The sequence below is a fragment of the Monomorium pharaonis genome, chromosome 6, assembly GCF_013373865.1.
Source record: "Monomorium pharaonis isolate MP-MQ-018 chromosome 6, ASM1337386v2, whole genome shotgun sequence".
NCBI lineage: Eukaryota > Metazoa > Arthropoda > Insecta > Hymenoptera > Formicidae > Monomorium > Monomorium pharaonis.
Window position 1 is genome coordinate 11,232,281 of NC_050472.1, and position 20,479 is coordinate 11,252,759.

The 20,479-nt window shown below is 31.0% G+C and overlaps 2 protein-coding genes and 3 long non-coding RNA genes across 6 annotated transcripts; 3 read left to right on the plus strand and 2 right to left on the minus strand.

Moving 5' to 3' along the window:
- Positions 1 to 2,868: 2,868 nt before the first annotated feature.
- LOC105840965 (box C/D snoRNA protein 1) lies at positions 2,869 to 12,490 on the plus strand. 2 transcript variants are annotated; one of them, XM_036288189.1, is made up of 7 exons: positions 2,869 to 3,433; positions 8,947 to 9,128; positions 9,200 to 9,291; positions 11,084 to 11,262; positions 11,337 to 11,531; positions 11,629 to 11,753; positions 11,821 to 12,490. In XM_036288189.1, exons 1-7 carry the CDS (start codon positions 3,408 to 3,410, stop codon positions 12,024 to 12,026), a joined length of 1,005 nt encoding a protein of 334 aa, XP_036144082.1. In that variant the 5' UTR covers positions 2,869 to 3,407; the 3' UTR covers positions 12,027 to 12,490. The 2 variants fall into 2 exon arrangements, with proteins under 2 accessions (XP_036144082.1, XP_012543510.1); XM_012688056.2 differs by lacking the exon at positions 2,869 to 3,433 and adding an exon at positions 8,707 to 8,844.
- Positions 4,117 to 4,904, plus strand: LOC118646007. The gene is made up of 2 exons (XR_004963638.1): positions 4,117 to 4,524; positions 4,626 to 4,904. It is a non-coding gene; the product is annotated as an uncharacterized LOC118646007 (long non-coding RNA).
- On the minus strand, positions 12,300 to 16,348 carry LOC105840967 (vesicle-trafficking protein SEC22b). Its single transcript, XM_036288190.1, has 6 exons — positions 16,208 to 16,348; positions 15,969 to 16,073; positions 15,274 to 15,383; positions 14,189 to 14,349; positions 13,981 to 14,127; positions 12,300 to 13,215 (listed from the first exon to the last, which is right to left on the minus strand). The coding sequence occupies exons 2-6, from the start codon at positions 16,041 to 16,043 to the stop codon at positions 13,070 to 13,072; spliced, it is 639 nt and encodes a 212-aa protein (XP_036144083.1). The 5' UTR covers positions 16,044 to 16,073; positions 16,208 to 16,348; the 3' UTR covers positions 12,300 to 13,069.
- A 766-nt stretch (positions 16,349 to 17,114) lies between these two features.
- On the plus strand, positions 17,115 to 18,928 carry LOC118645950. Its single transcript, XR_004963590.1, has 2 exons — positions 17,115 to 17,299; positions 17,608 to 18,928. It is a non-coding gene; the product is annotated as an uncharacterized LOC118645950 (long non-coding RNA).
- A 292-nt stretch (positions 18,929 to 19,220) lies between these two features.
- LOC118645949 lies at positions 19,221 to 20,394 on the minus strand. The gene is made up of 2 exons (XR_004963589.1): positions 20,036 to 20,394; positions 19,221 to 19,589 (listed from the first exon to the last, which is right to left on the minus strand). It is a non-coding gene; the product is annotated as an uncharacterized LOC118645949 (long non-coding RNA).
- Positions 20,395 to 20,479: the final 85 nt, after the last annotated feature.

Genomic DNA, 20,479 nt, shown 5'->3' on the forward strand with positions numbered 1-20,479 from the left:
AAATAGGAAGAAAGCATATAATTTACTTAAAAACAATTATTCCCGTCTTAATCTCGCTATGTATAGAGAAGTAGCTGGAGAAACAAGGAAAACAATCAGAAGAAAAAAAAGTGAGAATTTTAAATCAATGGTTAATAATCTTAATTCAAACGTGGGTCTAAAAGGCTTCTGGAATACTGTCAATCTTTTCAAAAAAAGTGCTACGTTGAACCCTCCAGAATTAAACCTCCAGAATCATATAAGAAAATAAAAATTTGGAATACGATTAATAACATTACTCCTCCTTGGACACATCAAAGTTTTGAGGAAACTATTGTCTTTGAAACTGAAGATGTTTGGAACCTTCCATTAAGACTACATAAAATTCAATCAATAGTGTTTGTAACTAGAGATAGATGCGCACCGGACCCTGACCTGATAAATAACCCATTATTAAAATACCTTCCAAAAGAGGCTATGGAATGTTTGATATTAATATTTAATAGAATAATTGAAGATGGATCATTTCCAACTGAATGGCTCAATATAGACATTACGTTAATTCCGAAACCAAATAACAACGATTTTAGACCGATCTCATTGACTTCTAATGTTCTCAAAATATATGAAAAGTTGCTACTAAAAAGAATCGATAGATTTATAGAAGTAAACAGAATATTGCCCAGATGTCAGTTTGGCTTTAGAAGGGGTAGATTCTGCGAGGACTGCTTGGCATTGGTTAATCTGGAGATTTACAAAGCGTTCTCTGAAAGGACAATGACAGGAGCTTTATTCCTAGATATAAAAGCTGCATACAATAATGTAAATCGGCAATTACTATTTTCTGTTATTAACAACTTTTCGATTCCAACCAAGATTAAAACAGCCATAAAAAAATTTGTTGTATCCTAAAAGTGTAGATTTCTACGAATCAGGCTGTTAGATAGCGAATAGATACATCCAAAAGGGGCTACCCCAGGGTTCTGCACTAAGCCCATTATTATTCAATATTTATGTCAAAGACATTCTCTGGCAAATTCCTCATAATTGTAAAACAATTCAGTTTGCAGACGATATAGCGATACTGTGTACAGATGGTGATTTAAACAGAATTAAAATTCTTTGACAACAGCTTTCTTGAATGTAGAGAAATGGCTCAGTTCCTTAGAATTGGATATATCAATTCATAAAACCCAAGCGATTATTTTCAACAGGAAAAAGTCAACTCCAAATGAAGGAGAATTAATTTTAGATACAAGATCACTTAAACTACAAAAAGTAGCTAAATACCTAGGAATGACACTAAATGAAAGTCTTCGATGGAAAAACCATATTCAATCGCTTAGGGTGACGTCCCATGGCGCGTATTGCGATACGCGCGTATCGGCGTATTAAATTTCGACCAATGACAGACGATCCGCCGTTTTTGATACATTGACGATCCGCGGAAATTCATAATCGAGCGGATCGCACACATGCATATGCACAGTCGTATAATGTTACATGGCGTGTGCACTGGACGGTGTATATATTTATTTCTTTTTACTATAACCTCTTTAGAGCCACCGCACAAGCTTTTTCGTAACACGTTACATTACGTTAAGTGCTCCATAAACCTAAGTTTGTATTTAAAATTAAACTTACATCAACGCACAAAGGAACTTTTAACGTAAGTTCTTAAGTTCTTACGTTAAGGATTTCTTTGTGCGTTGATTTAAGTTAAATTTTAAGTACAACTTAGGTTCGTATGGAGTACTTTGCGACCGACCAACAGAGCCAGCCAACCAGAGGACGAGCCAACTCCAGGACCAAGCGGCATAAAATTTTTTAAGACAAAAACCGTCGAGGGGAAGGACCAGAAGGGCAGAGCGACCAAGAGTCTCCGGCTCGAGCGTATCTAAGTCAATACGTAGCGTTTGCGTAAACATTTTGTTTATTCGGTTCTATTAAGCCTTAAGCTAATCCACAAGTTATTGGGTTTTAAATCATGCGAAAAGTATTTTCTTTTTTTTGTTATCTTGTTTATTTTGAAGATTGCGAGTTAGAAAAGTTGCGCTAGGTAAGGTTAATAGCTATCGGAAAGCTAGGAACTAGCATTAAGTCATGTTCATATGTTTAGTGTGCAATCATAATCAAGTCAATATCAAAGTTCTTATTTTTTTATATTATTATATAACAACATTTTATGTACTTAGGCTAAGAGATAAATGCGAGAAAATATGCATGTGATACCTGAAATAGGTTAAGTAAGTTCTTTTATATATATTTTTTTATTTAATAAACAGATTTATATTTTTATAAGATAAAGCGTGTAATAAAGCCTAAAATATCATATCCAGGTCAGTAAAGCATAAATTTTGCATTAGCTAGTCAATTCTATTGTAATTACGAATTTTCATGTAAAGTACACCTAAGTTATTAAGTGACACCCGAAAGTGCAGAGGTTGCGAGCAGTGATACGAAATCACATAACCTCAAAGGAAGCATGGAGGGGGTAAACAGTTGCACCAACCGCACTTTTCAGTGCGTATGAACACCCGGTCTCTTGGAGTCATCCCATTGGCTCAGAAAAGCTGGAGGGGAGCCATCATCACCCAGGCATCTTCCCATTGGCTGAACGAAACGGCGCCACGACAGAACATCCTGATTGGCGTTCCAGACGCGGAGAGGGAAGCCCGAACGGGATTGGACAGTCAGAAAACCGACGCTATCCGCTGATTGGTGGAGACCAGCGACGGGCGCCAGGATAAAAGGAGGGCGCGCGAAACATCGTGAGCTTTCTGCTCTGAACTTCCGAGGTATCAGGAGCTCCGCGCGAGTCGCGTAAAATATCTTACCGCGCGAATAACGACAATCAGTTAGCGTCGCGTGCGGAATGTGCACTGCGCATAAAAACAGCCACGAAATCGTACTCGATTGTGAATTTAAGCGTCGCGTACGGGCTTAATGTGCATCACGAAAATCTTAAGTGTATTAATAAATAATCTTTTGTTATTAACATTAACATAAAGTGTCATACATACTTACCTTCTGTGTGCGTTGTCCACATCCTTGGAGACGGCGTCCAGTGATTCCGACGGGAGAATTGTCCTTAGCAAAACCGGTTTTGAGGTTAGGGGAACACCTTGGTGTCATACTTACCCGAGGGTGAATCCGGAAGGGCGTGGTAATCCAGAGGCGTCCGAAGGCAGTCCAGCGAAGTCCGAGGGGAGTCCAGCAGCAGCACCTAAAACAGAAAGGAAAAGATTAGTCATATTAGTTAAGTGGGAACCGTTCGTGTTGGTTAAGACATAACCTAAAAATTGGAATACGTGTCTTGTGCGACGGCGGCCTGCAGAGTATCCCGAGCGTTCCGGCAGTTCGAGAGACGACTCGGAGACGTGGAACCTTGTTCCTGGGATGGTCAAAGGAACTGGCGACCGTGATAAATGACCGGATCGACAAGACAACAAAGGTCTGTTCACATATTTTATTCCAAAGCGTACTCTTTCCCCATACAGCACAGAAAGATTGCAGCAACATTGTGGCAACATTTCAACGCAAGATTGCAATATTGCATAAACGTTGTGAAATGTTGCTGCAAGGTTGCTGCAAGATTGCAGCAATGGTAAAATGTCCGCTTTTAGAAATATTGTTACGTAATATTTTAGCAATATTGCAGTAAAATATGTATGCAATATTATTCAGAAAAAGATTATTCAATATAATTCATCTAATTTTAAATAACTATTTTGAATTTAACAAATACAGAGTGATTAGTGAAATTTCAACCAAAAGATAAACTTTGCAAGTTTTGTCTTTTATCTTATATAAGTACATTATAAGATGAGAGAGATAAAACTTACAAAATTTATCTTTTGGTTGACGTAATCACTCTGTTGTTAAATTCAAAATATAGTTAGAATTGATCGGATGATCGTTTGGTTGATGTCACTATAATCACTCTGTATTTGTTAAATTAAAAAATACAGTTATTTAAAATAATTTTGAATAACCTTGTACTCTGTTATACACAAATCTACATAATAATAGTTTTACACACAAATTAAAACTACTCTAGAATGCATGTATCTCCATAGATGAAAAATTTTAAATACCCAATAAACATTCAGATGACTTTTGGAGGACTTGTAAGTTATCTTTTTCAAGAGCTCTTTAAGATGTCTATAAAGTTGTCAATTTGACATCTTTTTGACGTCTTGCATGCAAAACTTAACTTTTTAATCACCTTTAAAAGATGACTTTTTTGACGTATTGAAAAGTGATCTTTAAAGACATCTTTTGTAAGTTGTCTTCAAGTTGTCCAATTACAGAACTTTAAGACATCAATTAGAGAACTTTGCTAACTCGAGTGAGTTTTTCGAACGCAGCTCGAGAGAGGGTACTGCACAACATAACCTAGAAAAAATAAGATATAAAATTGCAGTCATTGAGTGTTAAGTATCGACAGTTATCGTGTATATACGTGGGATATTAATTTAATAATAATTATGTTGAAAAGAAAAGGTGTCGAAAACTGCATGAAAAAACATATCAAAAAGATTAGTAAGTATAATTGTTTAATATTTCCCCTAATGTGTATATAATTTTGTACACGCGCGTGTGTACATCATAAATTTACATTAATTTATATTATTTCTTTTTAGCTTATATCACGCAAAAGTTTTCTACTACGGATGAAATAGTGAGAAAACGAATACAACTTTGGCTGCAAAAGTATGGTGATCGTATAAATTAAGCTCAGGAATGAACAGTATGACCCAACAATGAAACAAAAGTTATTTTTTATTAAAATATTTACTGTTTTAAATGTGATATTCTTGACAAAATTATTTTGTTTAATACGCTTATAATTTTCTAAATGTGATGTTTTTGTAATGTGTAGACATAGTAAATATTGAATATACGTGCAAAAGTGTAACCGCTCACTGAACTGCTATAAATAGCAATTGAAGGTGATTTATTGGATTATACCTTTAAAGGTATACCTTTATTACTTATTTATAAATAATTACTTATTTATCAATAAGAACCAGTCATCTTCAATTGCTATAATATTATAGCTGCTTTTAATGAGCGATTATGAATCTGGATATACTCAATATTAATGAAGTAATCATATTTAATGTTATATATAATTTTATATTTATTTTGTTACTTTATTTTTAATATTTTTGAATTTTTGATATTTTGTTTTATATATACAAAAATAATATTTTATTTTAATTAATATATTTATATATATATAAACTTGTAAGAGATAATATAAACTATGTTTATATAAACTTGTAATAAAACTTGGTTTGTAATAATAAAAAATAATCAATTTTGTTAAATAAAAATTTACCATCCTATGAAATTTATTACCATGCATGTATATATTTATAATTACATATAAATATATATGATTATGATCGTAACAGATTACATATGCAATAATAATAAGTTAGAATAAATACATTTTTTCTTTAAAAGAGATGTATTGAAATAATATTTTAATTCTTTTAAAGAAAAAAAGTATTTATTCTAACTTATTATTATTACTGCGTATGTAATCTGTTATGATTATAATCATAACCCTATATCAGGCAACCTAAAGATATCTTTTTAGTTCTCCTAATGTTGACTTTTAGATAACTTCCATAAGAGGTTATAAAGATCAAAAGTGCTCTTTAAGATGTCTAAAAGACAACTTTTTGGATGTCTAAAAGACGACTTTTTGGATGGACATTGGACATCTTTTAGTAATACTAAAAGATATCTTTTAGATATCCCGAAAGACATCTTTCATCATATAAAAGTTAACTTAATGAGCGCTTTAAGACAACTTTTTGTTTACTGGGTAATATAGAACGATTACTTTTACATTATTTTTGAAAAGTTACTGTAATATATTTATTCAAACTGTATTGAATATTAATTTTATCTATTTTCACTATTTTAATAATATTTTAAAATGTTGCTGCATCATTGCTGAAGTAATATTGTAAAATAATGTCTTTGCAATATCGCTAAAACATTACATCGCAATATGCAATGTTGCAACGTTGCAGCAATGTTGCTGCAAGCTTTTGTGCTGTATGGGTCTTTAGTTCAACCCGGTTACAACTTAACGTAACGTAACGCGTTATGGAAGAGTTTGTGCGGTGGCCCTTTGTGCGGTGGCCCTTTGTGCGGTGGCCCTTTGTGCGGTGGCCCTTTGTGCGGTGGCCCTTAGATTTATGAGTACTACGCGTGGTCAGGCCTGCTCGGTTAAGGAGTGGGGGTATAGGCATACGTAGAAAAGGACAAACGTAGACGTTGAAAAGGGACGGACGATATACCAGGTATTTTCTTCTCTCACATGCAGGCGTGTGTAAGAGAGAAGGAAATACCTGTTATATTGTACGTAAGTCTTACCCCCATCCCTGAAATTTGGGACAATACTCTAGTTTACACCGAGCATTTGGTACGCGTATCAAATAGTAAATTTAAGCTGATCAACCAATGATTAAACACATTCACTAGTTATTTACTATTTGATACGCGTACCAAGTGCTCGGTGTAAACTAGAGCATTGGCTGATCAGCTTAAATTCACTATTTGATACGCGTACCAAGTGCTCGGTGTAAACTAGAGCAATCCTCGGTCTAGATATACTATTGGTCTGTTCTTTCTAGCTGCACTGTTGCACTGGTGCAATGGCTTAGTTTACATCGTGCATTTGATACGCGTATCAGGTACCATATTCGTATCAAATTCGTACTAAATATTTAGTACGCACGATGTAAACGCTGCCGGATCAATTTGGTACGAGCGTATCAAGTAGGAGTATCGTACTAAACTGATACGCGTACCAAGTGATATAAATGTCGATGTAAACGCATAAAACGCATTTTAGAGAGAATTTAGCAATTGAGCATAACCTCAGTGCTAAAATCTAAAAACCGGTGTGAAAATGTCTTAGTAGGAGACATCAACATGAATTAAATTTGTATTATATTTTTCACAGTACATGCTTAGTACATTCGATGTAAACGCGCCCATACTAAGGCTTTGGTGCGCACCAAACTTAATACGCGTACTAAGGTTTTGACGATGTAAACTAAGCCAATAAGTTAAAGTAAGACAAGTATATTTTTTCTCATTCTAACTTATTGCACCAGTGCAACAGTGCAGCTAGAAAGAACAGACAAAGTGTGCTTTCCAGCAAGACACTGGGTGCTTTCCAATTGCAATATCCCTAGACACTTTCGTGCACACGGTGACACAATTTGTGTTCCAATTGTCATAATTATCGACACAACACTACACATCTGTACTCAGCCAAAGAGCTGCGTAGGCTTGTGTTTTTTGGTGACAAATAATAGTTACTAACCACAGCGCGGTAGGTAATTGCATTCTTGTTTTCTTTTAAAAAGCCGGACAAATATGGATTACGGAAATCTGAAAAATGTCCTTGAAGTAATAAGTAATTCGATTTATTTTGCATTAAAATAATGAATTATTACGAGTTTTTAAATATTATTTAATAAAAAGTAAAATCAATACTTTGTTTTTTTATTTGCAAGTTAGATTAGGTTGCTAGTTTCTAAAAAATATTTTTGAAATATTTATATTATGCAAAAATGCATATATAATATGCTACACTAATTTCTCTAAGGTTATTTTTCTTGAAATATACTTACGTAAATTACGCAGGATTGTTGGTCCGTTTCAACGGATTCTACAAAGAAAATTATTAACGATAGCCTAAACGTTAATTGTTATTGTTGCTGATCTTTTATATGGTCTTGCTTCTTCTTTTAAAAATGTAATTCGCATCACTTGAGTAATAGGCTGCGTTCCGTTTCAATGCATGATGCACATAATGCATTGTTCATCCTTGTTTAACGTTTGACAAACAACAAAGATGAACGATGCATCATGCGTATCATGCGTGAAACGGAACGCACCTATAGTTACACGGAAATTTATTACCACCATGGATTAAAAAATATCAAGACACAGACACACTATGGCCGGAATTCATAGTCGAATCTTATTCAAGTTCCAGCTTAAGCACGATCTTGAGACGTCAATGCTGTTATTTCATTGGTTAAGTAAGTTTCAAGTCGGCTCGAAGCTAGACTTAAGACAATGCTTGAGCTTAAGATCGGTCTATGAATCCCGTCCTATAGGTATTTGGTACAGACTGTTACACACTTTGTTCCAATTGAATTGTGCACATCGCTACACTTTGTGCCTTCCTGTGTACGTTTGTGCTAAGATGTGTTAAGCAATTGGAAAGCACCCACAGTGTAACACAGTGTCCATTAGTGTGAGAAAGAACATGTCAGTGTGTCTCGCTTACACTAGTGGACACTGTGTTACACTGTGTCTTGCTGGAAAGCACACCATTGGTTTGTTCGCGTCGCCATACTCCGACATGCTCCTACTCACTCCAACGCATTCTAATAGGTTGGCGTCATCGGAATCAACGTATTGGAGTGCGTTGGGGTAAATAGAAGCATGTTGGGGCATGTGACGCGAACAAACCAAAGATGTCTATGACTTGGGGTCTGTTCGCGTCACATGCCCCAACATGCTCCTATTCACCCCAACGCACTCTCATACGTTGATTCCGATGACGCCAACCTATTAGAATGCGTTGGAGTGAGTAGGAGCATGTCGGAGCATGGCGACGCGAACAAACCACTAGTTTACACCGAGCACTTGGTACGCGTATCAAGTAGTGAATTTAAGCTGATCAGCCAATGATTAAACACATTCACTAGTTATTTACTATTTGATACGCGTGCCAAGTGCTCGGTGTAAACTAGGCTATAGAGGGCATAGAGCTTGTATACCATTGTATACTTAGATAATCTGTGACAGAATGCCTGGGTAAGAATGTCTAATGTTTATATAAATATTTATATAAAGATCAATTAAAATCTCGCGATAGTAATTACTGCACGAGTAATTTACTTCTGTCTTTATTTACAGATTAAAAGATTGCGAGGTATGCGGTGCAATTAAGGCGCTGTACACGTGTCCGAAATGTGAGGTTAGAACGTGCTCTCTCACATGCGTCAACATCCACAAAAAGGAGCTAGAGTGTGATGGGATCCGAGACAAGACCAAATTCGTACCTTTAACGTCATTCACTGACTTGGATTTGCTGAGTGGTAAGAAATAGCCCTTTCTTCACTTAAGTCACTATTTATGTCTTGAAGTTTTGACACTTAATATTTTACAGATTATCGTTTTCTTGAACAAGTTGGCAGATCAATCGATACAAAAAAGAGAAGGCCGGAGATAAAATACTCGCGTCATGTCAATCTACCAGTGGTATAATATCTTCTCTTTTCTAGATGTATTATTTACAAATAGATATAAAATTATTGTATATCTGTATATCCTTTGATAAAAATTTTTCAGAATTTCTATATAAATTTTATAATATTTTTCAAACTCTTAAAACAAATTAGGATATTTTTAGAAATAATTTGAAAAAATATTTTCTAGATTTTCTAAATTAAACTGAATATTTTCTTTAGATCAAATATCTAAAGTACTTAAATAAGGATATTTAAATCAATTTGAATATTACTAGACAGGTATTTGTCCTAGTTTTTAATATATTGTATTATCAAAATACTTTATTTAAAATAAAAAAAAAGAAAGGCTAACGAGTTATACTAGATGTTTTATGCTAACAATACAATCTACGTCAATATAAAATTAAAATACGTTTTGATCCACGATAACAGTCATCTTTAGTAACATACAAATTAATTATTACAATTGAGATCAGTATTTATGTGAGTAACATAATAATTATTAAAATTGGGATCGGTATTCATATCCATATGTGTGTCCAAATTGATGTCAAAGTTTCAAATTTTGAGAAAACAGTTTTTTACAATTTGGAGAGTCTTGACAGCTGGTATTCCATACTTTATTAACCTGAAACTCAATTTCTTTATCTTGAAACTTTGGACATTAAATTGGCACATATATGGACATGAATACCAACCCTACTTGTAATAATTAATTCTTACATGAATATTGATCTCAATTGTAATAGTTAATTTGTATATCACTGAAGATGATTGCTATTATGTATGAGTCATAACATTTGACTATGTTTATATTGACGTAGAGTGTATTATTAGAACACAAACATCCAACGTGATTCATTTCTAGCCCCTTTTTTTCTTATTTTAATTTTAAATCTTTGAGAGCCTTGTTCTTGTATTCATTTTTTAATTTTGTACTTTATTTTGATGATAAATTTTAGAAACTCATCCTCAAAACATCACTTTATTATAATTTTGTTTTAAACTCCTGCAACCATTTACCATGTAGGGAAAAAGGGGGAGGGGGGATAAAATGACGACCTTAAGGTTTGTTGATTTTTCCTAATTTCTGTGATGGTGTGAAAATAACGATCTTTTTTTTTAATTCACTAAAGCTTTTTGTATCTACCATAAAAATTAAAGGCTGTTAAATAAATTAGAATTATAAGAAATATTAATTTTCTAAGAATGTGTCAATTTCGTCATTTTGCCCTCCTATGTAAGATGACTTTCAATAATTAAAAAAGTCAAATTAAATGACATTGTAACCTATCTATTGTTTTCTGTATAAACAATTTTCTTATTTATTTAACAATATATTATATTAATAGTACAACTACTTTATTTTTTTTAATAACAAAATCAATAAATTGCATACGATAAAATTTACTACTCTGCAAGTACAAATGCATCATATGGCGTCATCCGTTATCTTACCGGCAATAGTAGTATTCACTTATTTATTTAATAAAAAGGTTATACTGGGAGAAATAAAAAATATGAATGCATTAGTATGTGCATTTTTTACTATATCATGATTTTATTTAAAAACCAAAAGTATTTACTATAATTACGTCATAAAACAATCTAGAGTATTTTTTCAGAAATTTTTATAAATTCATAATATACAAAATTTTAAGAAAAATTTTTTAGGATTGTATTATTATTGCATATCAAAATTTTAATATAAAGTGATACACAAAAAGTGTATTGTCATCAAATTGAAACGCAACAAATTTATATTTCAATAGAGTACCACAGTCATAATGTTTTTCTTTCAGCACTTACATAAACTGAGATGTGCTGCAGCTTCTAAAAAAGTGTCACTGCTATTTATGCCGCAAATCTTCAATCGGCACAAGGAGAACACTACATATCTTAATTGGAAGACCAACGAGCTGTTTTGGCGTGTAGAATTGATTTTTCCACAAGCTGAAAATACAAAATGTGTAGTGGACAAGTAAACGAATGAGTTATTTCTGAAAACTTAAACTTTTAAACAATAAATAGTAACTCATTATATATTTATTATAGAACTTTGGACAACGTAAGATTATCAACATTAGTAGAACAGGTTTTAGATCCAGTCTCTACAATAGATAAGATTGACATCGAAAAATTAAATGATAATCTAGTTTTAGCTGATAAACTGCAATTTTATAGAGCAGCTGGGTTAAGTGGTATTAAAGTTCTTTTAAAAGCCGAGAAAATAAAAAGAGCGAACTTTAAGTAAAGAAATACACATATTTTTTAACTTTCTAATCTAATTTATTTAAAAACTAAAAGTTATTTTAATTTAGTTAATTGTAATTCATTATGTTTTTAGATTTTACGACTTGGATCTTACGCTTACATTAAAAGAAAATTTACAGAATAAAACTATAGTGGAGTTTCCAACCTTACATGTGATTATGAAGGATCATTCTAATATATATGAGATTATAGACACTGGTAAATAATATTTACATCATCAATATATTGTCATAGTTCTTTATATAATATGTATTTTATTATCTAGATGAAGAAACGAGTGACACAGAGTATACAAATCGTGAAGTAAGAAAAAGGTACAATAATGATAATGGGAACAAAAAGGATGAGCCAGTAAATTACTTCTTCAATGATTTTTCGGATTCTGATGATGACAAACGGACGGAGAATAAAATAAAAAGGAAGAAACAATCACTTGATATACCAAATTACGAAGAGTTAATAAAAATGTGAAAATTACATGCTAGATATATACTTAATTTTTTATTGTTATTATATTTAGATATTTTTATTGTAAATACATTACCATTAAGTTTTAATACAGATAAAATACATACAAATTTAGTAACATTAACCCTTTCAATACAGAACAGTGCAATAAGCATTGCATGGCTAAAAAATAAAATGGTAATCTTTATTCTGAGCACATACACGTCTATAGACCAAAATAAATTTCTCTTTTTGGCTCCCAACAGTACTCAAAGGGTTAATGACTTACGGCCATCTATGTATATATATATATTTTTTTTTATTGGTTCTTTTTTTATTAATGATATACATATACACATAATCTGCATATCACCTAAAAATACAACCATACTCAAAAATAATAAATATATTTTCTTTAACTTATATTACGTTGAGATTTCGCAAAGGATCAAACTGTACAATTTAATAAAAATGTAGGAATGATAAAATTTTCCTTTTTTTTATCAGTAATAAAATCCATGTTTACTTCTCATTTGAAAAATTTTTGTTCCAGTCGATAATTTATAAACAATCTGTTTTTTCACCATAAACTGCTGAAATATTACACATGAATATTTACTGCTATATATTTTAAAAATCGATCGCATGGTTTTTTTTAAAGAAATATTACTAAACCCTTTATATAAGATTACTAAAACGACTTCAACAGAAATAGTGTAATAAAAATTATATACTTATTTCTACATAACAAAAAATGTAGTAAGCAAAAATAATGTAGTTTTTATCATTAAATAGTGCTAAAAAATTGTGAACATTTTGTTATATAATTATAAGCTATTTTTTATAAACAATTTTTACATACACCAATTTTAATACATTGATATAATTATACTTTCGCAATTTTCGTTTTGTATGTAAAATTATAATTTTCCTCTTTTGTAAAAGATGTTGTGCAATCATGAACAATCTATAATTATGAGTGAAATAAACAAAAATGTTCTATCTATTTTTGGAAATGGAATACCTTTGACGCATATCACCAAAGTTTTTTTACTTGTGTTATTTAACTAAAGAATGAAAAAATATAACAGGAAGACCACAAATACAATAATAAAAGCAACAACTGTGTACATTGATTTGCTGTTTAGATGTCTGGCGTCTTTTTTATATTTCTGCGACAGCATGGACAAGTTTTGCGTCTTTGTATCCAATTCTGCAAGATATAATAAAAAATTAATATATGCAAATATCTTCATTTATGTTTCTGGTTTTTTAAGAAGATATAATCGATACAGATCTCAGTTAAAACTTGATTTATATTATTGAAAGCATAATAATTATCAAAATTTTATTTGTATTCTATGAGATCACTATTACTTTTAACTGTGTAAAATTAAATTAGAATATTTTGATAATCATTAATAAGACTTTACATATTGTTCATTTTATATGTACCTATTCTTAATTTTGTTATTAAAAATATCAGATAATTGTGCAATTAAACTTGCAATATTTCAATGCTTACCTGAAATCTTACAACTTAATTTTTAATTTATAATAATTTTTAAAATTATTTATGTTAAATTTTCTATTTATACTTTAGTTTATAAGCATACTTTCATAAACGTTTTATTTATTGTACAAAAACTACACAGTGCAGAATTGAATTTTTGAAAGGATTTAGAAAAAGATTTGGTCCAACTATAGATTTTATATAATTTTATGTACATTAATGATTAAAAAGTAATATAAAATCAGTCGTTTGATACATCTATTATAAGATCTATGAAATTTTATCAAACTTTTATTTTCTTAACTACATGATCAATTGTTCGTTTTGCTTTATATTGAATATTATACATATTTTTATTAAATATTAAATAATAATATTCTATAATTTTTCAAAGTTTTTAAACAGATCAAAATATTATGATTTTTTGATCACATCTCCTTAACTAAGTAAAATGGTTTATATTACCTGAGAGTACGATACCTCTTTGTAAAACATCATCAATATTTTGTACCATAATTTTCTGCACATCCTGCAACTGGGTGTTGAGTGTATTCAAATTTCTGCGAGATCTACTGTCTGTGAAGATCTTCTTAGCTTTCTGAATATACGTATCTAAGAAGAGAAATCTGATGCAATAATATTCAACAACACTAACATTCCATCTATTACATACCAAATTCAATGAAAGTATAAGGCCTGGTTACTGTATTTACACGTTTGCCATACTGAGAATGAAACTCCTGTGCTATGTCTTCCAGATAGCTGTAAGCTATGCGTGTACTGTAATTTCTTTCACATAATACCAAATAACATACCTCATTTTCGATTAAATAACTGCAAACAAGATACGATATGTGAAAGTCTGTGTAATAAAATCAGAGCCATAACTATCAGGACAAAGTTTTATTTTTGGCCCTTTATTTTTTTGGAAGAAAAAATGATATAATTGTTTAAATTGTTTATAAATAATTTTTTATACACAATATAATATATTATTTGCATGTGTTAATGTATGTAAATGATAATAATTTTAATTGCACTTTTCTAACTCTATTTCAGCAAATTTGATTATATTATAATTAATATCTTTATGATATTATAATATAAAATCATTAAAGATAATTGAAATTATAGAAAGATTAAAAAGTAATTCTTGTCTGATAGCTAATCTTAATAATTCTTCATTAATTTTAATTATGTAAAATTTTTCTTATATTAAATTTTATAAAATTTCTCTTATGGCATTTTCAACCTGTGCTGGGTTAATCCATCTCACGTTCTTTTCTTCTAGAACTGGCCAATCACAGTTATTCCCTTCTTCAGAAGAATAGCTGTGATTGGTTTTATAATGTCATTAATCATTCCTAAAGCGATTAGCAAAATGAAGACTGAGAAATATTTGTAGAGCAACACTATTATTCGTTTACAACTTAATTAATATAAAGTCATGAAGAATCTGTAAAATATCAAATAAAATTGCAATTTTAATTGTTCTGTAGTAGTGTCAAAAATAAACTTCAGAGCACAAGGATAAAATTTTAAATTTGAAAATACTGTACTTGACAATATTTTGGACAGTTCTATTTTAAAACCTTTGTATTTCATATAGAAAACTGTACATTAACAGTTTTAACATACAATGATATCGACATTATCATTAATGGTTACAAAATGACCTACTAAGCCTTGGACTTGTACGCTTTTTGTCTCTAACTTAGTTATGGCTCTGAATAAAAGACATAAATCAATATCACTTACTGGAAAAAGTATGGTCCTGTTTCAAGGGTACACCTTGTTGGAGATTGTGGACCCAACTTTCTAAATAACAACTTTGCTTGATTCTGATACTCCACAATGTTCTTACCATCCTGTAAGAAACAAGACAGAACATGAACAATTATATATATATATATATATATATATATATATATATATATATATATATATATATCTCAAACAAAATATAAATATTTTCAGTCCAATTTTTTGTTTGCTCTGAACTCTAATCTTTGTTAAACAAATTTCAAGATTTCCTTTCCTATATCTTAAACAACAAGGTTGTTCTCCAAAAAGATGACTCAGTGTAATACAGTGTCCAACTGTGACACAGTATTACACTGCTCAATGCAGTAAAAACTTGTATGTAAAAGTATGAGCTATAAAATATGTCAATGTTATGAATTTTCAAAGAAATTTTATATTGAACATATTATACTAATGTAATCATTTTAATATCAATATTTTCTTGATACTCATCAATATTATTATTGTTTGTTAACTAAGTGTAATTGTTTCAACAAGAACGTTCCACACCGGAACACAGTGTAACGTCGGTGTGTCTTAGTTAGAAAGCGGCCTAAGACTTCCGTCCACGCGTCAAGTTAATTGCAGCAAGAAAATACAATGCTGAAGAAAACGTGAGGCGATGTTTCATCATATAGCATATCTCTAACCTGCTCGTTATCCTGCATGGTAGCTGCCAGTGGCAGACCGTCCGCCACCCTCGCGATTATCGTGAACAGGACCATTCTACCAAGATTCGTTCACCGATCCCGTATCTGAAACGACCGAGAAGATTTTTAATCGACAATTGTCGCCACTCCACGACTTCAATGTTCACAGGCCATTCGCACGGCGTAACTGGTCATCAACAACCGCCGATGTGGCCGTTGCACGTTCATTCCCGACCTACCAGACCATTACCAGGCTACCACGTCAGTCGATGAGTCGATTCCTGTCGATTCCGTCGATGTCGCGCCGATCGCTCGGCCGGTGATCGCTTATCCGTCGAGCAGACGAACGGCCGCCGACGAGGAGTAGTTGTCAGTGGGTGTTTACGATAATGGCCTAGTTTACATCGTGCATTTGATACGCGTATCAAGTAGTGAATTTAAGCTGATCAGCCAATGATTAAACACATTCACTAGTTATTTACTATTTGATACGCGTATCAAATAGTAAATAACTAGTGAATGTGTTTAATCATTGGCTGATCAGCTTAAATTCACTACTTGATACGCGTATCAAATGCACGATGTAAACTAGGCCAATGGCTATCTGAGTAATTTTCTCTAGGACCAAAATATATGATAAGCACAACCATCTACTATCATCATGATTCGTGACAACTCAATGCTGTCCGGTATAGCCAAATCATCACGAGCAAGTTGCGAGTTCCGTGAGTTTGTAGCAGGTAACCTAAAAAGTACGACATAAATAATTTGATTATTACAATTAAAAATAATCTGTTTTTAATGTATGATAAGATTATTAACTTTAAAATAGTAATTATATGTAACACAATCATGTATTTTTAAAGTATTGTCTAAAGTAATATTAAAGAGATTATTTTATTTACAAATATTTTATTTATTAATTTGTCTATCAAGTTTCTATTATAACGTATATCTAACGCATATCTAACATATATCTGTTTACAGTATATCTTAATTTACTATGCACTTGTATTACAAATTAAAAAAATTTATTGTAAACATTATTATTAGTTTCACATTAGTGAAATATTCATGCATAATATTTATAAATAAAGATATATGATTTTTTAAAATAATGATAACACCATGCAACTTATCATTAACAGTTGTTATGCCCAGTCTACAATGAGTCGTTGGTCGTTGGTCATAAGAAATTTAACCAATCACAGTTGATCTTAGAGAAGAATAACCGAACATAATTGGGTTACACGACATTAGTCCGAAAACTAGATGGGGAAAATGTTGGTACCAACAAAATTCTCTAGACATATCAATTTCAATTTTTACAGGTTAGTAACATTGTTTAAGTAGTAAATCCGCGAGTATTCGGAGACGTTTTGACATATGCGCGCGCCAAAATAATAAATATTAAGTTAAATTGTAACATGTAATTGAAATTAATGTTAAAAAATTACAACTGAATATTAAGTACATAGAGATAAACAAGAAAAAAATGTTTTATATATTTATATGTAAGAGAAAAAATTTTAATATAATATATTAATATATTAAACTATACTAAATTATATTTTTATTATATTAAATTAATTAGTAATATAATCATTTTTAATTTCTTTGATGTGCCTTGACAAACAAGATTTATGATTGAAATCTGGTTTTCCATATTAAAATCATTGTCAGCCGAGAAACAAAATCTGTGCAAGATAAAATAGAATCATAAAGAAGGAAGAGAGAAAGAAATAAATGGAGAATAAACAAATATATATCAGATAAGTAGTTAATATCTTTATAAGAAATTATGTATTCTATATGTGCTTTTTGTAGATGAACCGATTCTTTTCTTGAATTAATTTTTTGTTTCAGCTTCTTTGCTAATTGTAGAATGTTGACAGCTGGACCATCAGAGAACAATTCCTTGCCGAGTAAAGCTGTCAAATTCTAAACCTGCTACTTCCTCGAGTATGCCAAAATTGTAAGCAAAAAAGTTGAAATCACATTGTAACATCAAATATTATTTCGTAAGTAAACATATACTATTTGGAGTAAAACAAATTATCGTTAAAGAAATATTTTGATATTATTATTTTTGTAGTTAATATGTGTGTGTGTGTGTGTGTGTGTGTGTGTGTGTGTGTGTGTGTGTGTGTGTGTTTGTGGGTATAATTCATTTAAAATAATTATTAGTTTAATAATTAAAGTTACATTTTAGTTGTTATAAGAAGGCTCGTGATATTACTTGGGTTGAATTAGATGAAGAGTATCTTAGATTTAAGAAGTGTTTTCTAGAGCATACACACTTGACATCTTTTTTACCGTTTTTAAAAAGATAATTTTGGTTTATTTTACATCAAATAGTGTATTCACTTATGAAATGATCCTCGATTGTTGGACAAGCATCCATCGCTACTTCTAAACCTATTCTTGTAAAAGTCAATGTGGGTAGCACATTTTCTGTTTGCTGAAAGATAAAAGGTGTATACCGATTAACAGACTATATAACAAAATAACAGTAAACAATGAGCAGGTCTATCGAAAGCGTTCATGACAGGTTGACGATAAACACAATAGTATCCCAGATAGCACAGAGATTCAAAAAGAATTCATAATTGGTAACATAATTGGTAACGTACAATTGAGTCCTTTTTAAACTCTCCGTGCTATCTGGGATCTCTTCTAGTTTAAATAATGTCGGTACATTGCTGGGACAAACAGCACATATGCTTTGTAGAACAAACAATTTCGACAAACCTGCTCTCAGTTTGTTGTATCAATCTGTTACTGCACCGTTAATAAATCTAATTGATATTACAATATAATTTCAACTTTTTTGCTCACAATTTTGACATACTCGAAGAAGTAGCAGGCTTAGAATTTGACAGCTTTATTCGGCAAGAAATTGTTCTCTGGTGGTCCAGCTGTCAACATTCTACGATTGGCTAAGAAGCTGAAACAAAAAATTAATTCAAGAAAAGAATCGGTTCATCTACAAAAAGCACATAGAATACATAATTTTTTATAAAGATATTAGCTACTTATCTGATATATATTTTTATTCTCCATTTATTTCTTTCCCTTTTCCTTCTTTATGTTTTTATTTTATTTTGCACAGATTTTGTTTCTCGGCTGACAATGATTTTAATATGGAAAACCAGATTTTAATCATAAATCTTGTCTGTCAAGGCACATCAAAGAAATTGAAAATTATTATTATTAATTAATTTAATATAATAAAAATATAATTTAGTATAGTTTAATATATTAATATATTTTATTAAAATTTCTTCTCTTACATATAAATATATAAAACATTTTTTTTCTTGTTCATCTCTATGTACTTAATATTCAGTTGTAATTTTTTAACATTAATTTCAATTACATGTTACAATTTAACTTAATATTTATTATTTTGGCGCGCGCATATGTCAAAACGTCTCCGAAACTCCGAACACTCGTAGATTTACTACTTAAACAATGTTACTAACCTGTAAAAATTGAAATTGAAATGTCTAGAGAATTTTGTTGGTACCAACATTTTCCCCATCTAGTTTTCGGACTAATGTCGTGTAACCCATAATTGTTTAAATTTCTTACGACCAACGACCAACGACTCATTGTAGACTGGACATTACAAGAAAGAAAAATATTTATACTTAAATTTTTATTTTACTTGTAATCTAAAAAATATTAATAATGATTTATTTAGTAATTTTACATAATTTATCTCATTTGTTTCAAAGTGTTAACACCATCCGTTTAATAAAAGATGACTTTTCTAATATATATGTTAGTTAATAATAAATAATAACATTTATTGAGAATCAATGTTTAATTAAAATATTATATTAGGTTTTGAAATAATACCGTTATGATAGAAACTTGATAGACAAAATAAATATTTGTAAATAAAATAATCTCTGATATTACTTTAGACAATACTTTAAAAATACATGATTGTGTTACATATAATTACTATTTTAATGAAGTTAATAATCTTATCATACATTAAAAACAGATTATTTTTAATTGTAATAATCAAATTATTTATGTTGTACTTTTTAGGTTACCTGCTACAAACTCACGGAACTCGCAACTTGCTCGTGATGATTTGGCTATACCGGACAGCATTGAGTTGTCACGAATCATGATGATAGTAGATGGTTGTGCTTATCATATATTTTGGTCCTAGAGAAAATTACTCAGATAGCCATTATTGTAAACACCCCCTCTGTGTTCAGATTTCCCACCCAAATATTTCCAGGTATTATTTTATCCTTGTTATTTACTGAATGTTAAACAAGGATAAAACGACATCTGAGGGCACTCGGATGAGAAATCTGAATGCACTCTCAGAGGCTCTCTAATTTTATAACTGGCGCACTCACCAATAGAAACACGTAAGGTCTGATCATTTTCGCTGCGAAAACGAACAGACCTATGGTAAAAGAAAATTTTTTTAACAAGTTTAGTTCTAGGGACATTACTTTTCTTTCTAAACAGGAATTTGTACA